The sequence below is a fragment of the Pipistrellus kuhlii genome, unplaced genomic scaffold, assembly GCF_014108245.1.
Source record: "Pipistrellus kuhlii isolate mPipKuh1 unplaced genomic scaffold, mPipKuh1.p scaffold_m20_p_11, whole genome shotgun sequence".
NCBI lineage: Eukaryota > Metazoa > Chordata > Mammalia > Chiroptera > Vespertilionidae > Pipistrellus > Pipistrellus kuhlii.
The window spans coordinates 44,528,458-44,549,333 of record NW_023425416.1 but is presented as its reverse complement, the minus strand read 5'-3'; the positions used below and the strand labels follow the sequence as shown (position 1 = coordinate 44,549,333).

Sequence of the window (20,876 nt, the reverse complement as noted above, 5' to 3'; positions counted from 1 at the left end):
TGTGCCAGGAACATTCCCCTTCCCAGCTCCGAAACACGCTTCTCCCTCCAGAACCCAATTCAAGTTCAAAGTTTCCTTTTTCACCTGGCCAGCATAGGTTGAGTGTTGATTTATGAACCAGGAAGTCACGGTTCAATTCCCGATCAGGGCACATGCGCAGGTTGTGGGCTCGATCTCCCAATGGGGGGGAATGCAGGGGGCAACCAATCAATGATTCTCTCTCATCATTGTTTCTACCCCCTCTCCCTCTCCCTTTCTCTCTGAAATCAATACAAATATATTTTTAAAAATAAAAATATAAAGTTTCTTTTCCCCCTTACGTGTACAGACACATCTTCTCCCGCAGTGGGGTTCTGAGGATGATTAGCTGCCCCTCTGGAGCTGTGCAAGGCTGAGATCAGAAACTGGGAGGCAAGATTGCTTGAGCCTCTCCGAGACAGCTAACGAAATGCAGGCTCTCCGCCCGGGGAGACTGTCTGGACCACAACCGCTTTTCTTCATGTCCCAGGCCTGGGGCTGCGTTCAGATGTAAACTGCTTAATGACCCAATGGATGATTTCTATCAGGGCTGTCTCTACAGCTTCCTTGTTGGTGCTCAGCTGGTTTTAAAGTTCCAGGTGCAGCGAAGGATGCCCCAGCAGTGGCAGAAACGCCTCACTCAAAATCAACTCAGGAAAATGGGTCTAAATCGGATAATACAAGCTGGCTGTGTTATATGAGTCCTGACTGGGGACTGAACCTGCAACCTTAGCGTATCAGGATGATGCTCTAGCCAACTGAGCTATCAGTCAGGGCTGGAGCGTTATTGATAACATTAACTTTGATGCCTTGGGTAAGGCAGCTTCTCTAAGGCTTGTCCACTGTAAGTTTCGTGCCTTTGTGTGTCCCCTTTCTAATTAGAAAGCGTTTTTTGGGGAGATGCTTTAAGACAGTGTCAATATTTTTAGTCTCATCAAATCCTTACAGCGTACAAGTTGGGGACACTTGCCCAAATCAGTTTCTGCTATCAGCTTCCCGGTCTGATCAGTGGGTGTCCGCTCAAGTTGGCTTTTGTGTGTGGTTGACAGATCCCCATTATTCTTTGAGCTCTTGCTCGCTGTCTAGTACAGTGAGTCCCCAGCTTGTCTTGTCCTTCCTCGGCACGAGAAACAGTCACTTATTTAAGGAGGCTTGGTTATTTTGGGGGGAGAATGGTGTTTAAAAACCAAGAACTGGGTGCTAGAGTATATATATTGGGCTGTTATTGATCCTCGGTTCATTCAGTGGACACAGAATAAATTTCTATCTATCATCTATCATCTATTTATCTGCCTGCCTGCCTATCTATCTGAATGTCTGTCTATCTATCTATCTATCTATCTATCTATCTATCTATCTATCATCTATGTCATCTATCTCTTCTATCTTCTAACACCATGAGTTTGTAGTGATTTCTCCAATTCCTGGCTAACGCTACACAATTCATTATAGCCTCCCCTTTTCCCATCCTGGGAAACCTCCTTCTCCTACAGTGAGAAACTTGACTCCCAGGACCCACACTATATTTGTGTACCTAAGATCAGAACACCCAGGGTGCAGCTTCAGAACTGCTAAGCCATTCCACTGCAAATCCAACCCGCTGAGTGGAGGTCAGTATTGGTCTTTTGTCAAAATACTGTATTCAAATGTGACTTGGGTTAGTTCTTCCACCCCCTAATTAGGGTCATTTTTTTTTTTTCTGTCTGTTTTCTATTTTAGGGTTTCCTCCCATTCTTGTTGAACCTTTTTCAGGTTTGTGGAACGTTAATGTGGTCCTTGAAATCAAAACTAGACAGAAGGGTGTACTCAGAGAAGTAGCACTCCCCGATCCTGGGTACCTCACCTCTAACCCCACACCCTCTCCACCCTGCCTCTACCCTAGCATTTAGGTCATCACTCCCATTCCTTTCTGGGTTAGGCTTCTGGGTTTGGTTTTCTTGTTCCACACAAATAGAAGGTACATGCAAACAGTATATTCCTGTTTCTCACTGCCTACGTGAAAGGCGGCATGCAAGAGATACTCATTTGTGCCTTTCTTTCCCCCTAAACAATGTGGCCTTCAAACCACACTCGCCAGAGGGCGATATATTGTGCATGGTAATTTTATTTGGACAGAAGGGTATGAAATATGTTCCGCTCTTACTGTCTTGCACACAGACAATCCCAGAGGGCACTTTACAAATTGACAGTCAATAAACCACGCCACCCAGGGGAGAAATAGAGGAAATTCCAAGACGAAATGTTAATATTCATGACATAGAGGCCTTGTGATAAAAAAAAATAAAAATAAATAAGGAAAAGAAATATTCCAGCTGATGAAATGGGGAATTTAGCAAAGAAAGAATTTTGGGGGTAATGCTAGTTTGAGAATGATAGAAACCAAGGTCTTCTACATTGTTAAAAGGCAAATTCAGGAATTCTTCAGAGACTAACACAGGTCTTCTCTGTTATATAGGGTTTGGCACGTGCCATATGATCAATGGGAAATGGATTTGAAAAAGGAAAGTGTATTAAGCTGAGTGCTGCTCCTCAAATAAATTAAATGGATGCATCCGTGTGTGTCCTGGCCTTTATTGAACTATTTTACATTTGGGGAGCCCAAAGAATCATCAGACATAATACTGTGGCAGATACTGTTTTGGATGTTATGTCTGATGTAATCATTTTATTGTCCCTTTTTGGTTTACAATACTTTTTTCTTTCTTTCTGGAATTGCCATTGTTTCTAACTGGAATTATTAGTTACCCTTAAAAAATTTCTTAAATAACAAGGCATCCTGCTTTACCCTTCTGCAGATACCTAACACAACACATGGTCACATTTCTGGTGGCAAAATGCTGGTGTTTTAAGTCAGTATGCCACAGCTCCAGGTCATGTATTTAAGATAGAACAGTATTAATTTTTAGAAAATTTTAGGATAACCTGAGTAAAGAGACTTAGGCTCAATGAAGTGCTTTCAACACATGGGCTCAGAGCCTACAGTTAGGCATTCATACATATACACACACACATACATATATACATACATGAACACAGACATGGAAAAGAATCTATGATAAACAACTTACAATCAAAGTAGGGCTCTGTTGCCTTTATAGGTTATTGAAAACTCAGATGTTTCTAGTAACTGCAATGGCATTGCAGAGAAAATGCTGCCCAGAGACACCTATCAACTTTTAGTAGCATTTCCCTCATTGTTAGCTGGGGGTTAAGAGTGGTCTCCTTGATATGACAGACATTTGGAGGGCCTGAGAATGGCCCCATGTCTCTATGATCTGTTCATCCTAATTCTTAGTTTTCCCATAATTCTGCAACTTGAAAGGAATGCCCAGTTACAACACTGCTTTTATAAATTGATGGTGGAAGTAGGTTTTTGTTCTCTTAAAAGGCGCTTGCCTTCTTGTCTTTCCCCACTAATTGCCTAACTTAATTTCTTGTTTAGTGTTGCCTCTCAGCACTATTTCACTGACGTCTGAGGAGTTCCATGTCCTGTTCCCATAAACACCAAAAAGTACCCACGTGCTCTCAAAGCTGTTGTCGGGAAGTCTGCCCGACATGTCCTGACCACCAGGGGACAGCCGGGAGCCGGATTATTTGATTCCTCCCTGAGCATTTCAGACTCTTGATGGCAAGGTCGCTAGCGCTGCTCTCACCTCGGGTCTTCCCCTCCAGTGTGTGAGCTGGCAGAGCGCTATTGCCATTCCAGTCGCCTGCTAGGGGAGATCCTGGCTCTGCCTGTCATGCCTCACCTCATCCCTGTGCCTCCTGGCTCCCGTACTCTGGTCTCTGGGATTTCCTCAGTATTTTGAACAGTCTAGGCTCCCACCTGCTACTGAGTCTTTGCACATCTGTTCCCCCTGCCTGGAACGCCATCCCCTCCTTTCTCACCTCCTTATTTCTCCTTCTGAAGCATTTCTGTTCTCAGGGAAGCCTTCCCTGGTCTCCCAGAAGAGGCAAACTCTGCCATTTCATGCCCTTATCACACTCTTGGTATGATTATTTGCATGATTATATGTATGATTACTATTAGTAACCCTAGTTACATGGCCTTGAGGGTTGAGGGCTGGGGTGGTACCCTGGAAGGTCCTGTGCCACCCTCCCTGGGTAGATGCACTTCCACACCCAAACTCATAAGAAACTCATGTGCTGACCTAGTATGTCCTACAGTGAGAGCTGTGAAATCATGGGCTGATCTAGTATGTCCTACAGTGAGAGCTGTGAAACTCATGTGCTGACCTGGTATGTCCTACAGTGAGAGCTGTGAAATCATGTGATCTAGTATGTCCTACAGTGAGAACTGTGAAATCATGGGCTGATCTCGTATGTCCTACAGTGAGAGCTGTGAAGCTCATGTGCTGATCTAGTAAGTCCCACAGTGAGAGCTGTGAAACTCATGGGCTGACCCAGGATGTCCTTACAGTGAGAACTGGGACCACCAGCAGTTTCTTCAGCAACCATGAATGTTGGAGGCGGGAACTTGAGGCCAATGCTTCAGTTCCCATTTGCTCTTCAACTTTTGTTTTCCCTGAAATTAGTAATTGCTCCCCCCTTTACTTGCCTTTCTCACTAATCCATTCCCCGGCTCAGTTCAGGTTGTCTGCATCTCCTCCCTTAAGGCCTAATGGTTCTCACTGATTGTTGGCCAAGCAGCATCTCCCGAAGCCTCCCTCCCGGCTCCTATGGCTGGGCCACCTCAGTGCCCCCCACGCCGCTGAGCTGGGCACCGGTCCTTCCTCGCCATGCAGCCTTTGCTGACGTTGAATGTGCGTACGCTTTCTCTTCTAAGGTCTGATGATGTGATTAACCCTCAAGTGGGCCTGACATTTTCCTGTAGATCTGAAGGCATTGAGGGGATGAGGGGCGTGAGAACAGTGAGAAAACGGGCTTCTCTGCCTTCTGGGTCTTCAAGGGGGTCGGGGGCAGCAACAGCCTCATTCAACAGAAGCAAAGGAGGCTCACGGCCTATGTGTCCCCATTGCAATTCTTGGGCCCACGCCGTTCCTCGTCCAGGCCTCATCAGTGCCCTGCATTTCACACAGGGACCTGATAATCTGTGAATGTAATGGATTTTACAAGTTGACAACCCACAGGATTTCGAGTTTGACTTCTGGCAACCTCAGTTCCGCGGCTGCGTGAGCTGGAAATTCTTTTAGCCTCATCACAGACAGTCCCTTGTTCCCTGCCCTGGCCTTGACCCAGGGCGTTAGAATGTGAGCTGCTTGTTCTGTTTCAGAAGGCCGTCCTGGCAGGTTAGAAGGAACCAGCTGACTCACAGTCCTTCTTCCTGCCTTTCCTGGGGCTGCAATCCCTCCCCGAGCCTTGCCTTCATCCTGGGGAACCGGTGCTGGGAGAACCTGCCTCGGGCTGCTGGAGCATCACCGCTCACCCCTCACAAGTCCTCACTACCTTCAGGCTTCTCCAGGTGAGAAACAAGTCCAGACCCCACCTGCGAGGGCCTGTGAGTGTCAGTCACCCTGGTACTAGGATGGATCAGGTAGGCTTCTCAGCTGCAACAAACCAGAGACCACTTTGGGTAGTTTAAGCACCGATCCCACGGAAAGGCCTAGAGAACGAGGAGTGACTGTCCCACAGCCAGGAATGGGATCATGGAAGCTCTCCTTTAGGAGGTTTTTTTTTTTTCTTCTCCCAATTCCAGAAGAATCATATCAAATAAAATGATGCTGACTAGACTTGGAGGCAAAGCAGAGATTTGGCAGCAGCCCCAGATGGCACAGCCTCAGATTTCAGCCCAGAGCTGGTGATGCCTTGCTATGCCCACGTTAGTTGGACGTGAACATGAAACAAATGAGCACAATCTCAGGGACAGATGGCTTTGCTGATGGACAGCTGCCAATCAGGTTGAGGGTGTAGACAGAGATCTAAGTACGCACTCCCATTCATTTTATCACTAAGCACAGTAACCTGATGGATAGACAGGCTTTAAGGACCCGAGGTAATCTAGTGGACTGAAAAACTCTTGATGGAATGAAGGTAGACTTCACTAATGGGCTTTTCTTCCTCTTAATTCTCTTCCTTTCAGTTCCTCTGAGTTTGTCCCGGTCTTTTCTGGCTTAGGGAGACAGGTTGGACTGCCTTAGAGAAGCACATTTAATTAGCTCTAGTTCCGGTGGCAGGTCTTGTTAAGCCAGGAAGCATCTGGAACTAATATGCTTCAAATTACTTGCTGGACCATTGTCCTAAGTGTCAGGCTCATCAATGCTCTTTGCTGCAAACAAATCTCTTCCTTTCTAGACCTACAATTTGGAATCTTTTTTGGCTTAGTCATTCATTCTCTCCCGGATGTATCTTTATTTCAAAAAATAATTTGCATGTGTTTCATTGTTATAAAAGAAAACTAAAATTCAGGCTAGTAAAAACAAAACAAAAACAAAGCAAAAACACTGGCAGTCCCACCCACTAAAGACAATCATATAAGACTCCTTGGTGTGAATCTTTTCATACCCCCTCTATACTGTGTGGTGTGTATGTGTGTGAATTTTAATGATAGGGGAGTAAAAGAAATTTTAATAAGATCATTAAGAACACAATGTTTGGCCTGGCCAGTATGACTCAGTGGTTGAGTGTTGACCTATAGACGAGGAGGTCATGGTTCGATTCTGGGTCAGGGCACATGTCCAGTTTGCAGGCTTGGTCCCCAAGGGGGGTGTGCAGGAGGCGCCAATTGATGAGTCTCTCTCATCATTGATGTTTCTCTCTCCCTCTTCCTTCCTCTCTGAAATCAATAGAAATATATTTAAAAAAAAAAAAAAAAAAAAAAAAAAAAAAAAGAACATGATGTTTGCAAATGTGTAAGAATGAGGCCAAAAGGTTTCTGGGAAAATGCTTACTGGTGGATGCATGTGGTAGTAGTGTACTAACAATAAGGGATGTATTCTATTTAATTTGGGCACATGTACCTTAAGTTCAAGGTCTCAGGTGTGGCCCTGGGCAGGCAGGTGATGCCCAGAGAAGGTGAATAGATGCCAAAGGTCAGGAACAATTCAGCCACATTCAGTGGGTTGTTCAAGAGCAATCAGATGGACCTACATATCCCCATCTTCAACATCCTATAGAGCAGTGTTTCCCAAAGTATGGTATGCGTACCCCCAGGGGTACGGGAGGAGTTTGGTGGGGGTATGCATTGCACCGGAGTTTGGTGGGGATATGCACTGCACCGTGCTTAGTTGCACCTAATTCTACGTTCTCATGAGTACGAGGGGTACTCAGCATTACGAAAATTATAGAAGGGGTACACATATGTCAAAAGTTTGGGAAACACTGCTATAGAGGAACACATTCTTCAGTAACAAAGAAATTGCAGACCAGACTCCCGAGTCATTTGCAGTCATTTTTCTTTTTATTCCAAACATGTACTTTTGTAAACCTGCATTTCCCAAACAGTGCAAGTGAATTAGAAGTGACTGCATAGACTTAAATACATGTGTCTTCGGGAGGGGGAACGCCCCTCCCGCCAAAAACGCCTTGATGGAAAGGCACACGAAGGTATCAAGTTCTGGAAGTGAAGTTAGCGTAGGTGCCCGCATGCAATGAATCACTCTTAAAGCCTTGAAACGCACTCTGCCAGTCACACCATGCACATCAGAATGAAGAACCCCGAACCTTAAACAAAGTCTGACATCAAGACCTCTGCGCTACAAAGCATTGAACCATATGGGAAATGCCTACACATCCCCTTCAGCCATTTTTTGTTTCAGAAAATACCCTCCACCGTGTATGTCACCGCTCTGGATCGCAGAACAGAACACTGACAAAAACCCCATGGATCGAAGCATTTCCAAAATGACACTCGTTTTCCACCTTCTGTCTGCGAAAGGGCCATCTCCCCCAAACCGGAAGCCTTCCCAGGGCCTGACCTTTTGGGGCAATTTGAGTCAGATGTATGTAGATGTCACGGGTTCCTCCAGATGTATGTTCCATGCCTGTCCTATGCGGAACTGCACTCACCTGGGCGTGACGCCTCACCGAGAATGAAAGCAGCACAATAACCACCTCTGACCACATCCCTCTGCCAGCAATGCCCAGGGAGCATACAGCACACATCCCCTGAGGCAGCGGTCAGCAAACCCATCAGTCAGCAGAGCCAAATAGCAACAGCGTGAAGACTGAATTGTCTTTGGAGAGCCACATTTTTTAAACTTAAACTTCTTCTAACGCCACTTCTTCAAAATAGACTCGCCCAGGCCGTGGTATTTTGTGGAAGAGCCACACACTCAAGGGGCCAAAGAACCGCATGTGGCTGAGAGCCACAGTTTGCTGACCACTGACCTGAGGGATCCACTCGGCTTCGCATGGAAAACTGGCCCCACATGTTTCCTGGAAGGCCTGCGGGTTTTCTGTCTTAACCTCGCGGCCTTTGGCTCCAGGACTGCAGGCTCCCCGTGATGTGGTGAAGAAGGACTTTCTGCAATGTTTACCAGGTTTCAGAATGCCCCGGTGGTGGAATTTTCCTGAAGAACGGCCCAGGGAAGCCTCCGTGACCTCAGAGGTAAGTGATTCCAGATGTGTGCCTGTCAGTCACCAGGTGGCCTGGCCCCTCCTCGCGCCTGGGCGTCACGGCCTCCTCTCTGCGACAGGCCGGGCTCGCCGTGGGGATGTTCTCACTGTGAGTCCCAGGTAAAGGGATCACAAGCAAACTGCTTTTGGAAAGGGGGGGGGGGGGGGCGGCATGCTTGTCTCCAGTTTCTACAAAGGCCCCTTTTCATATTTAAAAAGCATCTCAATACCTCCATCCTTCCGACAGTTGGGGAAAACAGGGATTTTCAACCTGTTTCATCTCGTGGCACACATAAGCTAATTACTACAATTCGGTGGCACACCAAAAACAAAACAAAACAAAAAACCCACTGTATTATCCTTTCTGCAGAGCTAACAACAACAAAGGTACAATTTTGATTCATCCACACCGGGAGGCTATTGTGGTGGCTGTTGTCACTTTTTTGATTTGACAATCTAAGAAAAAAGAGGCCAGTGCCCCCCACCAAATAGTCAGGTATTGCTTGTTTTAAAAATTCTCGAGGCACACCTGTTGAAAATTGCCGTCTTGGAAGATTTCCACAGGGAACCCCAAGAAACGGGGAGGGTAGAAATCGGAGCTCACTGTGGAACTGTAAGAGAATAACAGACACGACAACTCACCCTCTATGCTTCCCCTACGATGGGCAAACTCATTAGTCCACAGAGCCAAATTAACAACAGGACAAAGACTGAAATTTCTTTGGAGAGCCAGATTTTTTAAACTTCAACTTCTTCTAACGCCACTTCTTCAACATAGACTCACCCAGGCCGTGGTATTTTGTGGAAGAGCCACACTCAAGGGGCCAAAGAGCCATAGGTCGTTTGAGAGCCGCAGTTTGCCGACCACAGACCTAGGAGCCTAGAGGGCTCCTGACCTGGGGTGGAGTGGGAGCGCTAGCCACGTGGGGACTCCTTTCTCCATCCCTGAGCCCCGCCTGCTCCTCAGACAAGCAGAGGCACCGTCCCCCACACACGGGTTCCTCCAGTGTCTGCTGGTATTGGCTCCTGCCGAGGATGGTTTTCTTGAAGCTGCCTTATGAGGTTTCAGTGACCTCCTGGGGACGGGACTCCTCAGGCAGGTCTGCCGTCCAGAAGCAAATGGGCCTGGCTCCGACACCGCCCCCAGGAGCCCACCCTGATTGCAACAGGCTTTTCCCTCTGCCTTCCGCACCGCACTTGTCACCCATGCGGGAGTGGCTATAAAAGCATCTGGCCAACCACTTGAGGGGGCCCAGGACTACCGCCCAAGGATTTTAAGTGATTTATTAAAGGACAACGTGACACAACCAATAAAAGCCCATCAAAGGGAAGCTGCAAATGGGGTTTCATAAAATAAAAAAGAAAAAAATCCACTCTCTGTACGCCAAATGCAGGAGGTGTGCCTCCCCGCAGGCAGAAAACGCCCGTGGCGGTGTTCTCTGGGGAACTTCCAGAACCTAGCGCAGAGCTTGACGCAAAGCAGGGGCCCCATAAATATCCTCTGAATGAGCGGCTAGGCCCCACTGAAGACCGCTTTATTACTCTTGATAAAACTCAGAGGCAAACTCTGCCAGAACTGGTTTCCTCGCCTCCATCTGCCCTGCAGCTACCTCTGTGCCTCCAGCCCTGAGAGGCAACATCCCCAGCTTCCCTCTGGACCAACCTCCCTCATACCTACCCTTGACCCTCTGGCTCCTGCTGCCTGTCCCCCTAGCCACCATGATACATTGTCTTCCTGCATCAGGGACGATGTAGAAGAAACGAACAGACACACAGGCCCGGTTTGCAGCTGCCCAGTACCCTGTGATCTTGCCAAAGCTCTCGCGATGTTTGCAAGGATTAGCCAACTGGCTAGCAAACCTCTCTCGTTGAGTTAAATTGTGTCTTTCCTACAGAGGTCACAGTCCCCCACCATGTTAGCTGCCAGCAGACAAGGTCCTGCACTAAAGCTCCTTCGTCTTGTTTTTTTGTTTCATTCGCATTGGATGCCCATCTGCATGCACTGGGCCTTGAGCAGGAGCCATGAAGGACTCTCAGCCAGACCCTGCTCTGAGCCACGTTCTCCCTCTCATTGGATGGTTCTTCAGCAGTGGGAACAGCAGCCACCGCTGCTAACGATGCCTGAGGGTTCACTAAGGCCCCAGGTATAGTGCTGAGCACAGTAGGGCCACCATCTCACTGCCCTTTTTAGAAAATCACAATGCACGCAATACCGGGCAGCCCATCCCATCCAAAAGTAAACACTGTCAAACAGAAAGCTTGGGTTAGTGAAGGCCGTAACTCAGCATCCAACCCTGCAGGGAGGAGGGGGAGGAGGCTAGGATCTCGCTGCATCGTGTCTGGTTGCCTCCACAGCTTCCGGGCGCACCTGCAGCTCTCATTTTGCGGACTACCCCTGACTTATGGAGCTGTTTTGTCAATAGGAACTGAGAGTGGGAAGTTTACCTCTCCCTTAGGTGCAAGAGTGTGAAGGCTCAGCTATCTTGCCTCAGGTTGGGACAACCCTGAGATGCAACTTAACCCCCCAGAGCGCCCCTGCAGGATCTGGCTGACGCTACCCTCCATGGAACCTTTCCCTGGTGTCCTCCCTCGCCCTGCTTCCCTCACCCCCATACCAGTGTTCCCCTGGGAGCACTCCCCTAATTAGTTACCTGCATGCAGATCCTTGTCTTGGGGTCTGCTGCTTGGGAACCCCATCAAAGACACTATTTTAAACAATAAGAACATGTTGAATGGTCATCTCTGGCAAGGAATCTGCGATTACCATTAGCAAACGTGCTAGGGAACTGGAGACCTCTGAACTCAAGGGACCCCACAAAGGCAGCAAATCACAGCATCCGACACAAGTCTCTGCTGGGCGGGCACTGATCAAGTCCTTGTGGTGCGCAGACTCCGATGCAAGGCGTCCAGGATGCAGTGCCGTTCTGAGGTTTACCAGATGGCCGGCTGGCGTTGCTCTCATTCTCCTATTAATCCACTGGAAGGAGGGCGAGATGCCGGCTGGTGATGCAGAGCAGGCTGGCTGCTGGGAATCAGGTCTTCCATCCAAGTTCCTGTTGGGAATCTTCCAAGGAAAGGTACGCATAAGAATACACTTGTAGTTCTTTAGCACATTAGCGTCCAACTTGACTCCAGGCAGGAAAGGAGTGAAAACTGTCTTGGGGGAATCCGTCCACAATCACAGTTCATACGCAGAGCCGCAAGCTTGGTGGGTTCGTGACACGAGGTTTTCTCCCATGATTGGATCTGCGAGTCTGTTGTAACAGCAAGTTCCAAAGAACAGTAAGATTTTTATCCTTTAAAATTTGTACAAACGTACATGTGTTTCCAGGCCAGATATCAGTGCTTTGAGTGAATTATATAACTATTTAATAGAAATAATAAAACATCGATACAAATATAAAGACATAATCAGTATAAAAGGCTTATATTTATAAAAATACTTTTAGGTAACAGTTTTCCCCTGAGGGTTGACCACGCACGTTGCATCCATAAATATTGCTCGGCTCTGCAGCTTGCTTTCCAAAGTTCAGAGTTCATCTTTAAAAAGGAAGTGGTGGACTCCAGTCACGTGACCTGGCCGAAGTGGCGGCCTCAGGTTGGCACCCGGGCTGGATAGGATGAAGATGAGAACAGCATCAGTGGGCCTCCGAAAAATCTGGAGAACATTCTTTCTTCCAAATATGGAAGATACAAAGGTCAAGGACGACAGATGACATGAGTGGGTCATGTGACTGGTGGGGCAGGTCACTGGTTTTTCTGGACCCAGTCCCAATTGTCTTCGTTCTCTTGTCGGTTCTTTTCGGCTTCAATAATTTCTTTGTACCTTCTGCGAAAGAAGCCCATCTGAAAGGCAGACAGAAGAGAAGCTGGGTTAGAGAAGCTGAGGAATCAGTCATTTGGACTGTAAGGCGGCCTGGCCATGGAGTGGCATTAGCTGGTCGTGGAGTGGCGTGACCTGGCCAAGGAGAGGCATGACCTGGCTGAAGAGTGGTATGATCTGGCCGAGGAGAGGCATGACCTGGCCGAGGAGTGGCATGACCTGGCTGAAAAGTAGCATGACCTGGCCAAGAGAGGCATGACCTGGCCAAGGAGAGGCATGACCTGGCCAAGAGAGGCATGACCTGGCCAAGGAAGGCATGACCTGGCTGAGTGGCATGACCTGGCCAAGGAGAGGTGTGACCTGGTTGAGGACTGGAATGACCCGGCCAAGGAGAGACATGACCTGGCCGAGGAGAGGCATGACTGGGACTCACTGCTGGGAAGGCTGGCTGGGAAAACGCCTCTGATACGACTGCTTTAGACAGAGCCTTATGCGGAGCCAGTTTTCACACTGCATGGCCTTCCCCAGGCTACCTCATGACTGCTCCTTGTAAAGTGCTTCTGGTGGAGTGTTTCACCAACTGTGTGCCGGGGAACACTAGTTACAGAGCGTTATTCCAAGGTGTTTGGGAGTAACTTGGGTCTCATGGCTGAATGAGTTTGGGAAACGCTGCATTTCTTTCTTTCTTAAAGAGATCTGCAATGTACACAGCAGCAAAGGATCTGATAGCCTTTAGGAAAGGATGTAAGTAATCTAAAGGCTTGGCATTTCCTGAGCTTATCTGGTTTTGATAAACTTATTAATATCCTGAGAGATACTGGCCATTGTGGACTAATTGAATAATTGCCGCTCTCCCATAATAGGCTTTGGAAAGTGTCTTCGTGCCTGCAGTCTCCCCTAGTCTTTCTCTCATACCTGTATCACCGCCAGGAGCCTGGCATCTGTCCCTGACCCAGCGGGCAGGTTCTCCCATCCAAGTACTAACCAGGCCCAACCCTGCTTAGCTTCCAAGATCAGAGGAGATTGGGCGCTTTCAGGGTGGTATGGCCGTAGACTTTACCCAGTTCTGAAAAGACCTCCCACTCTTGAGTCTTCTGGCTTCTCACATGGGGTGAGAGAAATTTTCGTTTTGCTCAGACAGTCATGACAGGCACTCTACTTTCTGTAGCCCACCGCTGACCTTTTCTCCCACCTGGCGTCTCTTGTCCTTTGCTCACCAGCATCAGTGGCATCTGTTCCTGAGGTCAGACGTCCCTCCTTGCACCTGCCTGTAGGCACGGCTGCCGGGACTGGGGGTACTCCAGCTCCCACTCTCTTTAGGGGTGACATCCCTGAGGTGCCCATCCCACAGTTTCCCAGTGGAACTTGCCCGCTGTGCTAAGCAGCTCGACGCATCCCCCCCTTTAAAAAAAAAATTTTTTTTTATTGATTTATTTACAGAGAGGAAGGGAGAGAGATAGAGAGAGCTAGAAACGTTGATGAGAGAGAAACATCGACCAGCTGCCTCCTGCACATCCCCTACCAGAGATGCACCCGCAACCAAGGTACATGACCTTGACCGGAATCGAACCCGGGACCTTTCAGTCCACAGACCGATGCTCTACCACTGAGCTAAAGCAGCTCGACGCGTCCTTGATTGGCTTCCTTCTCCTGTTGTTTCCCTGCTCTGATCCCTGTTCTATGAGATCACCTTCCAAGTAAATGGCCTCCCTCAAACCTTCCTTTCCATCCCCTTGAATAGAGGATTGAGACCCACACATGGCCTGTGATGCCATACTGCCATTAGCTTACATCCGCAGTCCTATTTGAAGATGCTCAAGACTAGCCATCTCTACCGCCTGCTGCCAGCAGCGAATGCCCAGATGAACCTGCTCTGTGCAAATCACCAGGCAAACCCGCTCTCCCGGTGCATCTAACCTGCTGCTGCCTGCGCAGTGGTCTCCACGCTCCTCTCTGAGAGAAGCATCCACAGCCACCTGATGGAGTGAGCTCCCCAAGCAAGGAAAGCAACGGGGGTCAGGAACTCTCCTGCGCCACCATCTTCCGACCCCCCAGAAGGGGGCTTATTGGTCGAGCCGAAGTGGAGGAGGATCAAGAGCACTGCCCAGGAAGCGCCTCCACCCACAAGGCCAAGGCCATCCTGAGCTCTCACTCTGAGTGGAGCCAATGGTGCGGTGCTGTTTGAATGCCTGGGACGGACTAGAAGCTTCCTTACAACAACCAGCAAGGGTCTTGTGTTATGAGCTCCCGCCCTCATGGCCAGGGTTGCAAGCAGACGCGGAATTCCTCGAGTTTTCAGCCCTGGAGGTCTCTTCTACGCAGCATCAGATCACGTCTGTGGGAACGCCACTTTCTGACAACCCCCCACATGCGCTTTTCTCTCCCCACGTCCCTACCGCTGTCTCCCCTCTGCAAGGGATGTGGGAAAGGGGCTTGGCCCGGAAGTTCTGGATAAATAGGAAAAGGTCCTCATCATTGTCCTTGAAGCACACCCACCGAAGGCTGGAAAAGCAACCTGCGCTTTAATGGAAACGTCTGCCTGAGACGTTACTGCTTGAACAATCGTTACGGGAAGAAAAAGATGGCCGGTCAATGGGGGAAAATGTCATGTGTCCCCTCTGTGCTGAAGAGAACATAATCGTGCCAACGGAGCTGGATATAATACAGAAATGAGGTTCTCCAGCATGTAGCTCTGCCTGTCCATAGTGTCACAGTTCAGGAATTCCGGGTTACTCATTGCTCACTTTCTCAGACTCCTGCCGGCCATGAGATTGAGTTTGGACTGGCCTGCTGAAAGATGAGCGTCCACCCAGCTGGGGACCTCCTACACCAACACACACTGCCTGCAGATGTGGGTGATTCCAGCTGAGCCTGGAGAGCCACCCACTCAGTCCAACTCACGGACTTGTGAGCTATATACACGGTTGCTGCTTTTAAGCCACTACCGGGGTGGGGAGCGTCCAGCCTGTGGGCTGTATGCTAGTAAGGCCCGAGAAATCATTTGGTCTGGCCCTGCCAAGGCATTAGGGGTGAGTTAGACAAGTGTAGCAGGCTAATTTAATGGGAAAAATATATTTTTATTGATTTAAGAGATGAAGGGAGAGAGGGACAGAGAGAGATAGAAACATCAAGGATGAGAGAGAATCATTGATAGGCTGCCTCCTGCTGCCCCCCACTGGGGATTGAACTCTCAACCCGGCATATGCCCTCCCCGGGAACTGAACTTTGACCTCCTGATTCATGGATTGACACTCAACCACTGAACCATGCTGGCTGGGCAGCAGGCTAATTTTTAAATTAATTATTCTGTGTGGCCCGAGAATGATGTTGTAAATATCCTAATGGCCCTTGGCAAAAAAAAGGTTTCCCCCCCCCCCCCCCCCCCCGCCTCGGCATTGTGGTGGTTTGTTACGCAGCGTGAGGTAACTGACACAGCACTCCACCGGTTCTGTCTGACTTACTGAGTGAATGGCAGCCTCAGGAAGGGCGGCAGAGGCAGCCGACGGGATTCTAGATAGAAAGAGCATCACTGTGCCTTGTCCTGCCGAACAGACTCTACTTGTCCACCTCGAAAAAGGACAAAGGTCGCCACTTTCTCAGAGCTATGCTAGCGTGAAGATCTGATACGGAGTGAACAAACAACCTGGCAAGGATTTAGAGCACTTGGACTAACTCACATGTGTACTCATGTTTCATGGGTTTCATTTGTTGCCTAAACATGAAGTTGCTGTCGCCTCCTGCAGGCACCCAGAAGCAAGCTCTTATCTCCCAAAAGGACTGGTGTGTCCGCATTAGTCCTAAAGTCACCGGACCCACGCTATGGTCAGGGTCTGGAGAACCCCGCACCCAACACAACCTCGGTGTGGTCTCTAGAGGGAAGGTTGCAGCTGCCACTGCTGTGTGGCCCTTGGAACCGAAGACCATTTCTTTCTTTTTCTTTTTTTTAAAATATATTTTATTGATTTTGTACAGAGAGGAAGGGAGAGAGATAGAGAGTTAGAAACATCGATGAGAGAGAGTCATCGATCAGCTGCCTCTTGCACAACCCCTACCGGGGATCTGCACGCAACCAAGGTACATGCCCTTGAGCGAAATCGAACCCAGGACCCTTCAGTCCCCAAGCCGACGCTCTATCCATTGAGCCAAACCGGTCCCGGCCAAAGACCATTTCTTAAAACATGGTCCACTCTCATGGGGAGGGAGTGCTGGGTCCAGGAGCGCAGGCTGCCCCCTGCTGGAGGGCGTGTCAGCGGGAGGTTGGTGCCAACTCACTTCACAGATAGTGGCGCGGACTTTATTTCAACCATTTCCCAGCAGGTGTCAGTAGAGAGACTTTTTCTAAGGAAGTCAGTAGAGTCTGAGAATTTCTGACAGGTGGAAGTCACGTTTCTGGGGGAGGGGGCACTCTTTACCAGTTTGCACAGAGGGTTCCTGTCATTTAGTGGGGTCTCTGTCATGCTACTTCTGCTTATTACGTGATCAAACTAGTTCTATTTCAGAAAGGGAGCTGATTGCCTCAGTGCTTTTGTCCGGAGCCTGGCTTTGGCTTTTGATATTGAACCCAAAGCCCTGGCTCTGAGTTTACCAAGCCGTGGTCCCCCAACCAACTGTGTCAACCAGGTTTGCCAGCGCCCCAGGACCTACTCAGAGGAGCGGTACAGGCCAGAGGCGTGGCATGGGGACCCCAGAGGGCCGATTACAGCCTGCCCATGTGCCAGTGAACGGCGTGTGGGCCACAGGATACGTCGTTTGCTGGCTCTGAGCCCCAGTGTCTTTGTCTCTGTCCATGAGACCAATGGCATTCTCGAACCTCCTCTGGCTACGAAACACAACCACCGCTTTTCATGTTGGTCCCCAAAGCCGACTTAGGAAGGCAGCCTGTGGGGCACACAGCTGTGCGGCCAGGACTCATGAAGAAGGGACAGGCACAGAGTCCTTGCTTGATGCCAACTTTTCTGAGAATTTTTGAAAAGGTGAATTTTCAACTTTTCTATTCAAGTATGGATCTAGTGCGAAGAATGATAACATTCTTAAAAATTGAGACCAGCCGAAACCGGTTTGGCTCAGTGGATAGAGCGTTGGTCTGTGGACTGAAGGGTCCCAGGTTCAATTTTGGTTAAGGGCATGTATTTTGGTTGTGGGCACATCCCCAGTAGGGAGTGTGCAAGAGGCAGCTGATCGATGATTCTTTCTCATCGATGTTTCTAACTCTCTATCTCTCTCTCTCTTCCTCTCTGTAAAAAAATCAATAAAATTAAAAAAAAAATTGAGACCAATCAAGACTTCACAGACATACTTCTCCTGCAGCAGGCCTTCCTTAGGCACACACTGTCCTCCTGGTTACTTTGGGGAGGACCTTTGAGAAGTGTTGGGCAAGCCTATGTTTATGCTGCCAGCTAGGCTCACGCTGAGCATGCTGGGAAATGAGGAGTGCTGAGGGGAAGCTGGGCCCTCGGTGGCCCCACACTCAATTCTAATCCAATGGAATCAATGTTTTTCTGCACTTTTTCTGGAACCTTCCCGGGCTTTCTTTGCCACTTGAGGGGCAAAAGGCTCTGTTTAATCACTGTCCTGTCTGCCACAGAGGAAACAGGCATGGAAACTGGAGAGGAGGAGAGAGCAAGCCCAGTGTGGCTGAGCTGAGAGCCGAGGGAGCAGTGCTTTCTGGCCTTTTGTTCACGAGGGTCCCATGGCCCCCCAACAGCAGGTCCCTGAGCCTCTGGATAGACTGACACCATTTTCCTGATGAACTTGTATCAAAAAGCTAGCAGAAGACATCAAGGGCAGTGGTCAGCAAACACATTAGTCCACAGAGCCAAATATCAATAGGACAACGATTGAAATTTCTTTGGAGAGCCACATTTTTTCAACTTAACCTTCTTCTAACGCCACTTCTTCAAAACAGACTCACCCAGGCCGCGGTATTTTGTGGAAGAGCCACACTCAAGGGGCCAAAGAGCCGCATGTGGCTCGTGAGCCCCAGTTTGCCATCCACGGGGCTAGAGACACAGTAGGTTTCCCCCGAATAGCTTTAATTAGGGAGGGAGGAGGACTAGGGGGAAATCAGGCTACTGAGTCTTGGGGTCTGCAGCCTGCAGCTCCGGCCTCTTCCTTCTCAGCCCATTTCGGGGTGCGAGAGAGAGACTGGCCTGGACTCCAGGGCATCTGGTCTCATGTGTGACCCCCACCTCCCACCTTCCCTGGCTTCTGTGCTGCCTGCTGGGCAGCTCTTCCAAGGACCTCCGGCAAGCTCCTTCTTTGGATGAATCAGGGCCTCGTGTTTATGGGTCTCCTCGGGTTCTTGACTATTTACATAGCATGTCTCTGCCTCACGATGTCAGTCCTGCAACATCGGCCCAGTATTTTCTTCCAAACATAAATAAGCCCCATGGAGTGTCTCTGGCACGTGGTTTTGATTGAGACAGCATGATGGTTTTTTTTCGCGCGCGCGTGTGTGTGTGTGTGTGTGTGTGTGTGTGTGTGTACGTGTGTGTGCATGCCTGTGCATTTTTCCTTTTTTCATTAAGAGAAGCAAGGATGGCTTCCCCAGCCTGGCGGGAGGAAAAGTGACGACCCCAGCGACCCACGGAGGGATGGAAGGGGCTGCCAAACCTTGCAGGTTCTCTGAGCCATCTCGCAGATTTATTTTTCTAAACGTTTCTCCTGGGGGTTGGCAGTAACGCTCTCACATAAAAACCAGGATCCCAAAGCCAGCTTGAAAGCAGCAGGCTCTTGGAAGAGCTCCAGCTCAGGTCAGGTCTAAGGCGGTCTTCTTTCTGAGGGCAGACAGCACACTCTGCGGTCCTCTCTTCGCCACGGGCCCGAGGGCGGGGCCGGCGGGGTCTGGGCCTTTGGGATGGACGGGCCGCAGGGCTGGCGAGGCCACGGCACTGCCTGCGCTCTGCTCCAGGCCGCCGTGGCATGCACGGGGCAAACAGGAGAGAGGGGAGAGGTTCCTCGGCCGAAAGCAGTAGGGGAGGATGCGGAGTTTTCTCCCTCGTGGAGTGGTGGCCTGTGTGTTTTGGCAAACTGCATAAAGGCGGGGGGAGGCAGACAGCTGCCTGGGGCCCCAAACGAGGGTTGTTTTTTTCTTCTACGTGAAAGACATCCCAGCATCTTTACTCCCTTACCACTTGACTCTAAGGCTGGCTTAACGATTGAAAGCACCCCTTGAAGGGACAGGCCACAGACAAAGTTGTTATCGCTACTGAACCGCTGAACAAGGAAACGTCCTATCAACAGGCCTTTTAAAGAGGCGCCGGGCCCAGGCCGCTTCAGACCCTGCTGGGGGCTCAGGGAAAGGAGAAGGGACTCATCTGGAGTCCCGCCCCCCCATCCCCCTGAAAAGCGCTTTCTATTTCAGAGTTTTCTCCCTGCGCGGTGGTTTGGCAGCTGCCGCGATCCCCGCACATGAAGTTTAAATTATGGCTCCCGGTGTCTGCGGACATCCCGGCTCTGGGCAGGCGGATGGGGATCCATTTCAGTATTTGTAGAAGGGTCTGGTTCACTCCAGGCCCCTCGCTGTGGATTTTGTGCTGGGGCTAGGGCCTGCCGCCACCAAGCACGAGAGAGTGGCTGTGATGCCAGCGGGCAGTCCTTCTGGAAGATTCAGGGGTCTGCCGCGCGTCAGAGGGAGAGGAGGCAGGGAGCCTGGAGGTCCGCTCTGGGTTGCCATGTTAGACCCACAGTGGAGGATGGGTGTGTGAGTAGCACCACAGTGACAGCAGGAAGGGCCAGAAGCTGGTGGCACAGGATCCTTCACCTGCCAAGTCCTGCTCACCTCTCAGGGCGCACATGGCTCAGCCATCATCTCTGGTCACTTAGCTGACGGAGCGAGGGCCGGGCAGCTACCTGTGGCAGAGCTGGCAGCCTTTCCCATGCTCTCCTGGAGCCTCCAACCACAGAAAAAGACACACACTCTGCTGGAAGGGCCCTGAGTCCATGTGGTGAGGAAGAGGGGCTCAGCTGAGCCCAGCCTCCTAGCCGTCCCCACAATGTGCCAGGCACACTGAGTGACCCCACTCAACGTCATGTGGAAGAGAGGAAGCAACCAGCCAAACCCTTCTTGAATTCCTGACTCACACATCCTATATAATAAAGAGGTAATGTGCAAATTGACCATTACTCCAACACACAAGATGGCCGCCCCCATGTGGACATGAGATGGCCACCACAAGATGGCCGGCAGGGGAGGGCAATTGGGAGGGACCAGGCCTGTAAGGGAGGACAGTTGGGGTGATCAGGCCATCAGGGGAGGGCAGTTAGGGGCAATCGAGCCAGCAGAGGAGAATAGTTAAGGGCAACCAGGCTGGCAAAGGAGGGAAGTTAGGGGTGACTGGGCCAGCAGGGGGGGCAGTTGGGGGTGACCAGGCCAGCAGGGGAGGGCAATTAGGGGCAATTGGGCTAGCAGGGGAGCAGTTAGGCGTCAATCAGGCTGGCAGGGGAGTGGTTAGGAAGTGATCAGGCTGGTAGGCAGAAGCAGTTAGGGGCAATCAGGCAGGCAGGCAGGTGAGCGGTTGGG

The 20,876-nt window shown here is 50.0% G+C and overlaps 1 protein-coding gene across 1 annotated transcript in view; it reads right to left on the bottom strand.

Annotated features, from left to right (window-relative positions):
• Positions 1-11,792: 11,792 nt before the first annotated feature.
• ITGA9 (integrin subunit alpha 9) overlaps positions 11,793-20,876 on the bottom strand; it is a 242,502-nt gene continuing 233,418 nt past the window's right edge. Inside the window, exon 28 of the mRNA XM_036431802.2 lies at positions 11,793-12,378. Coding sequence (XP_036287695.1) covers positions 12,280-12,378 — 99 coding nt within the window. The 3' untranslated portion in view covers positions 11,793-12,279. The remainder of the gene's footprint in view (positions 12,379-20,876) is intronic.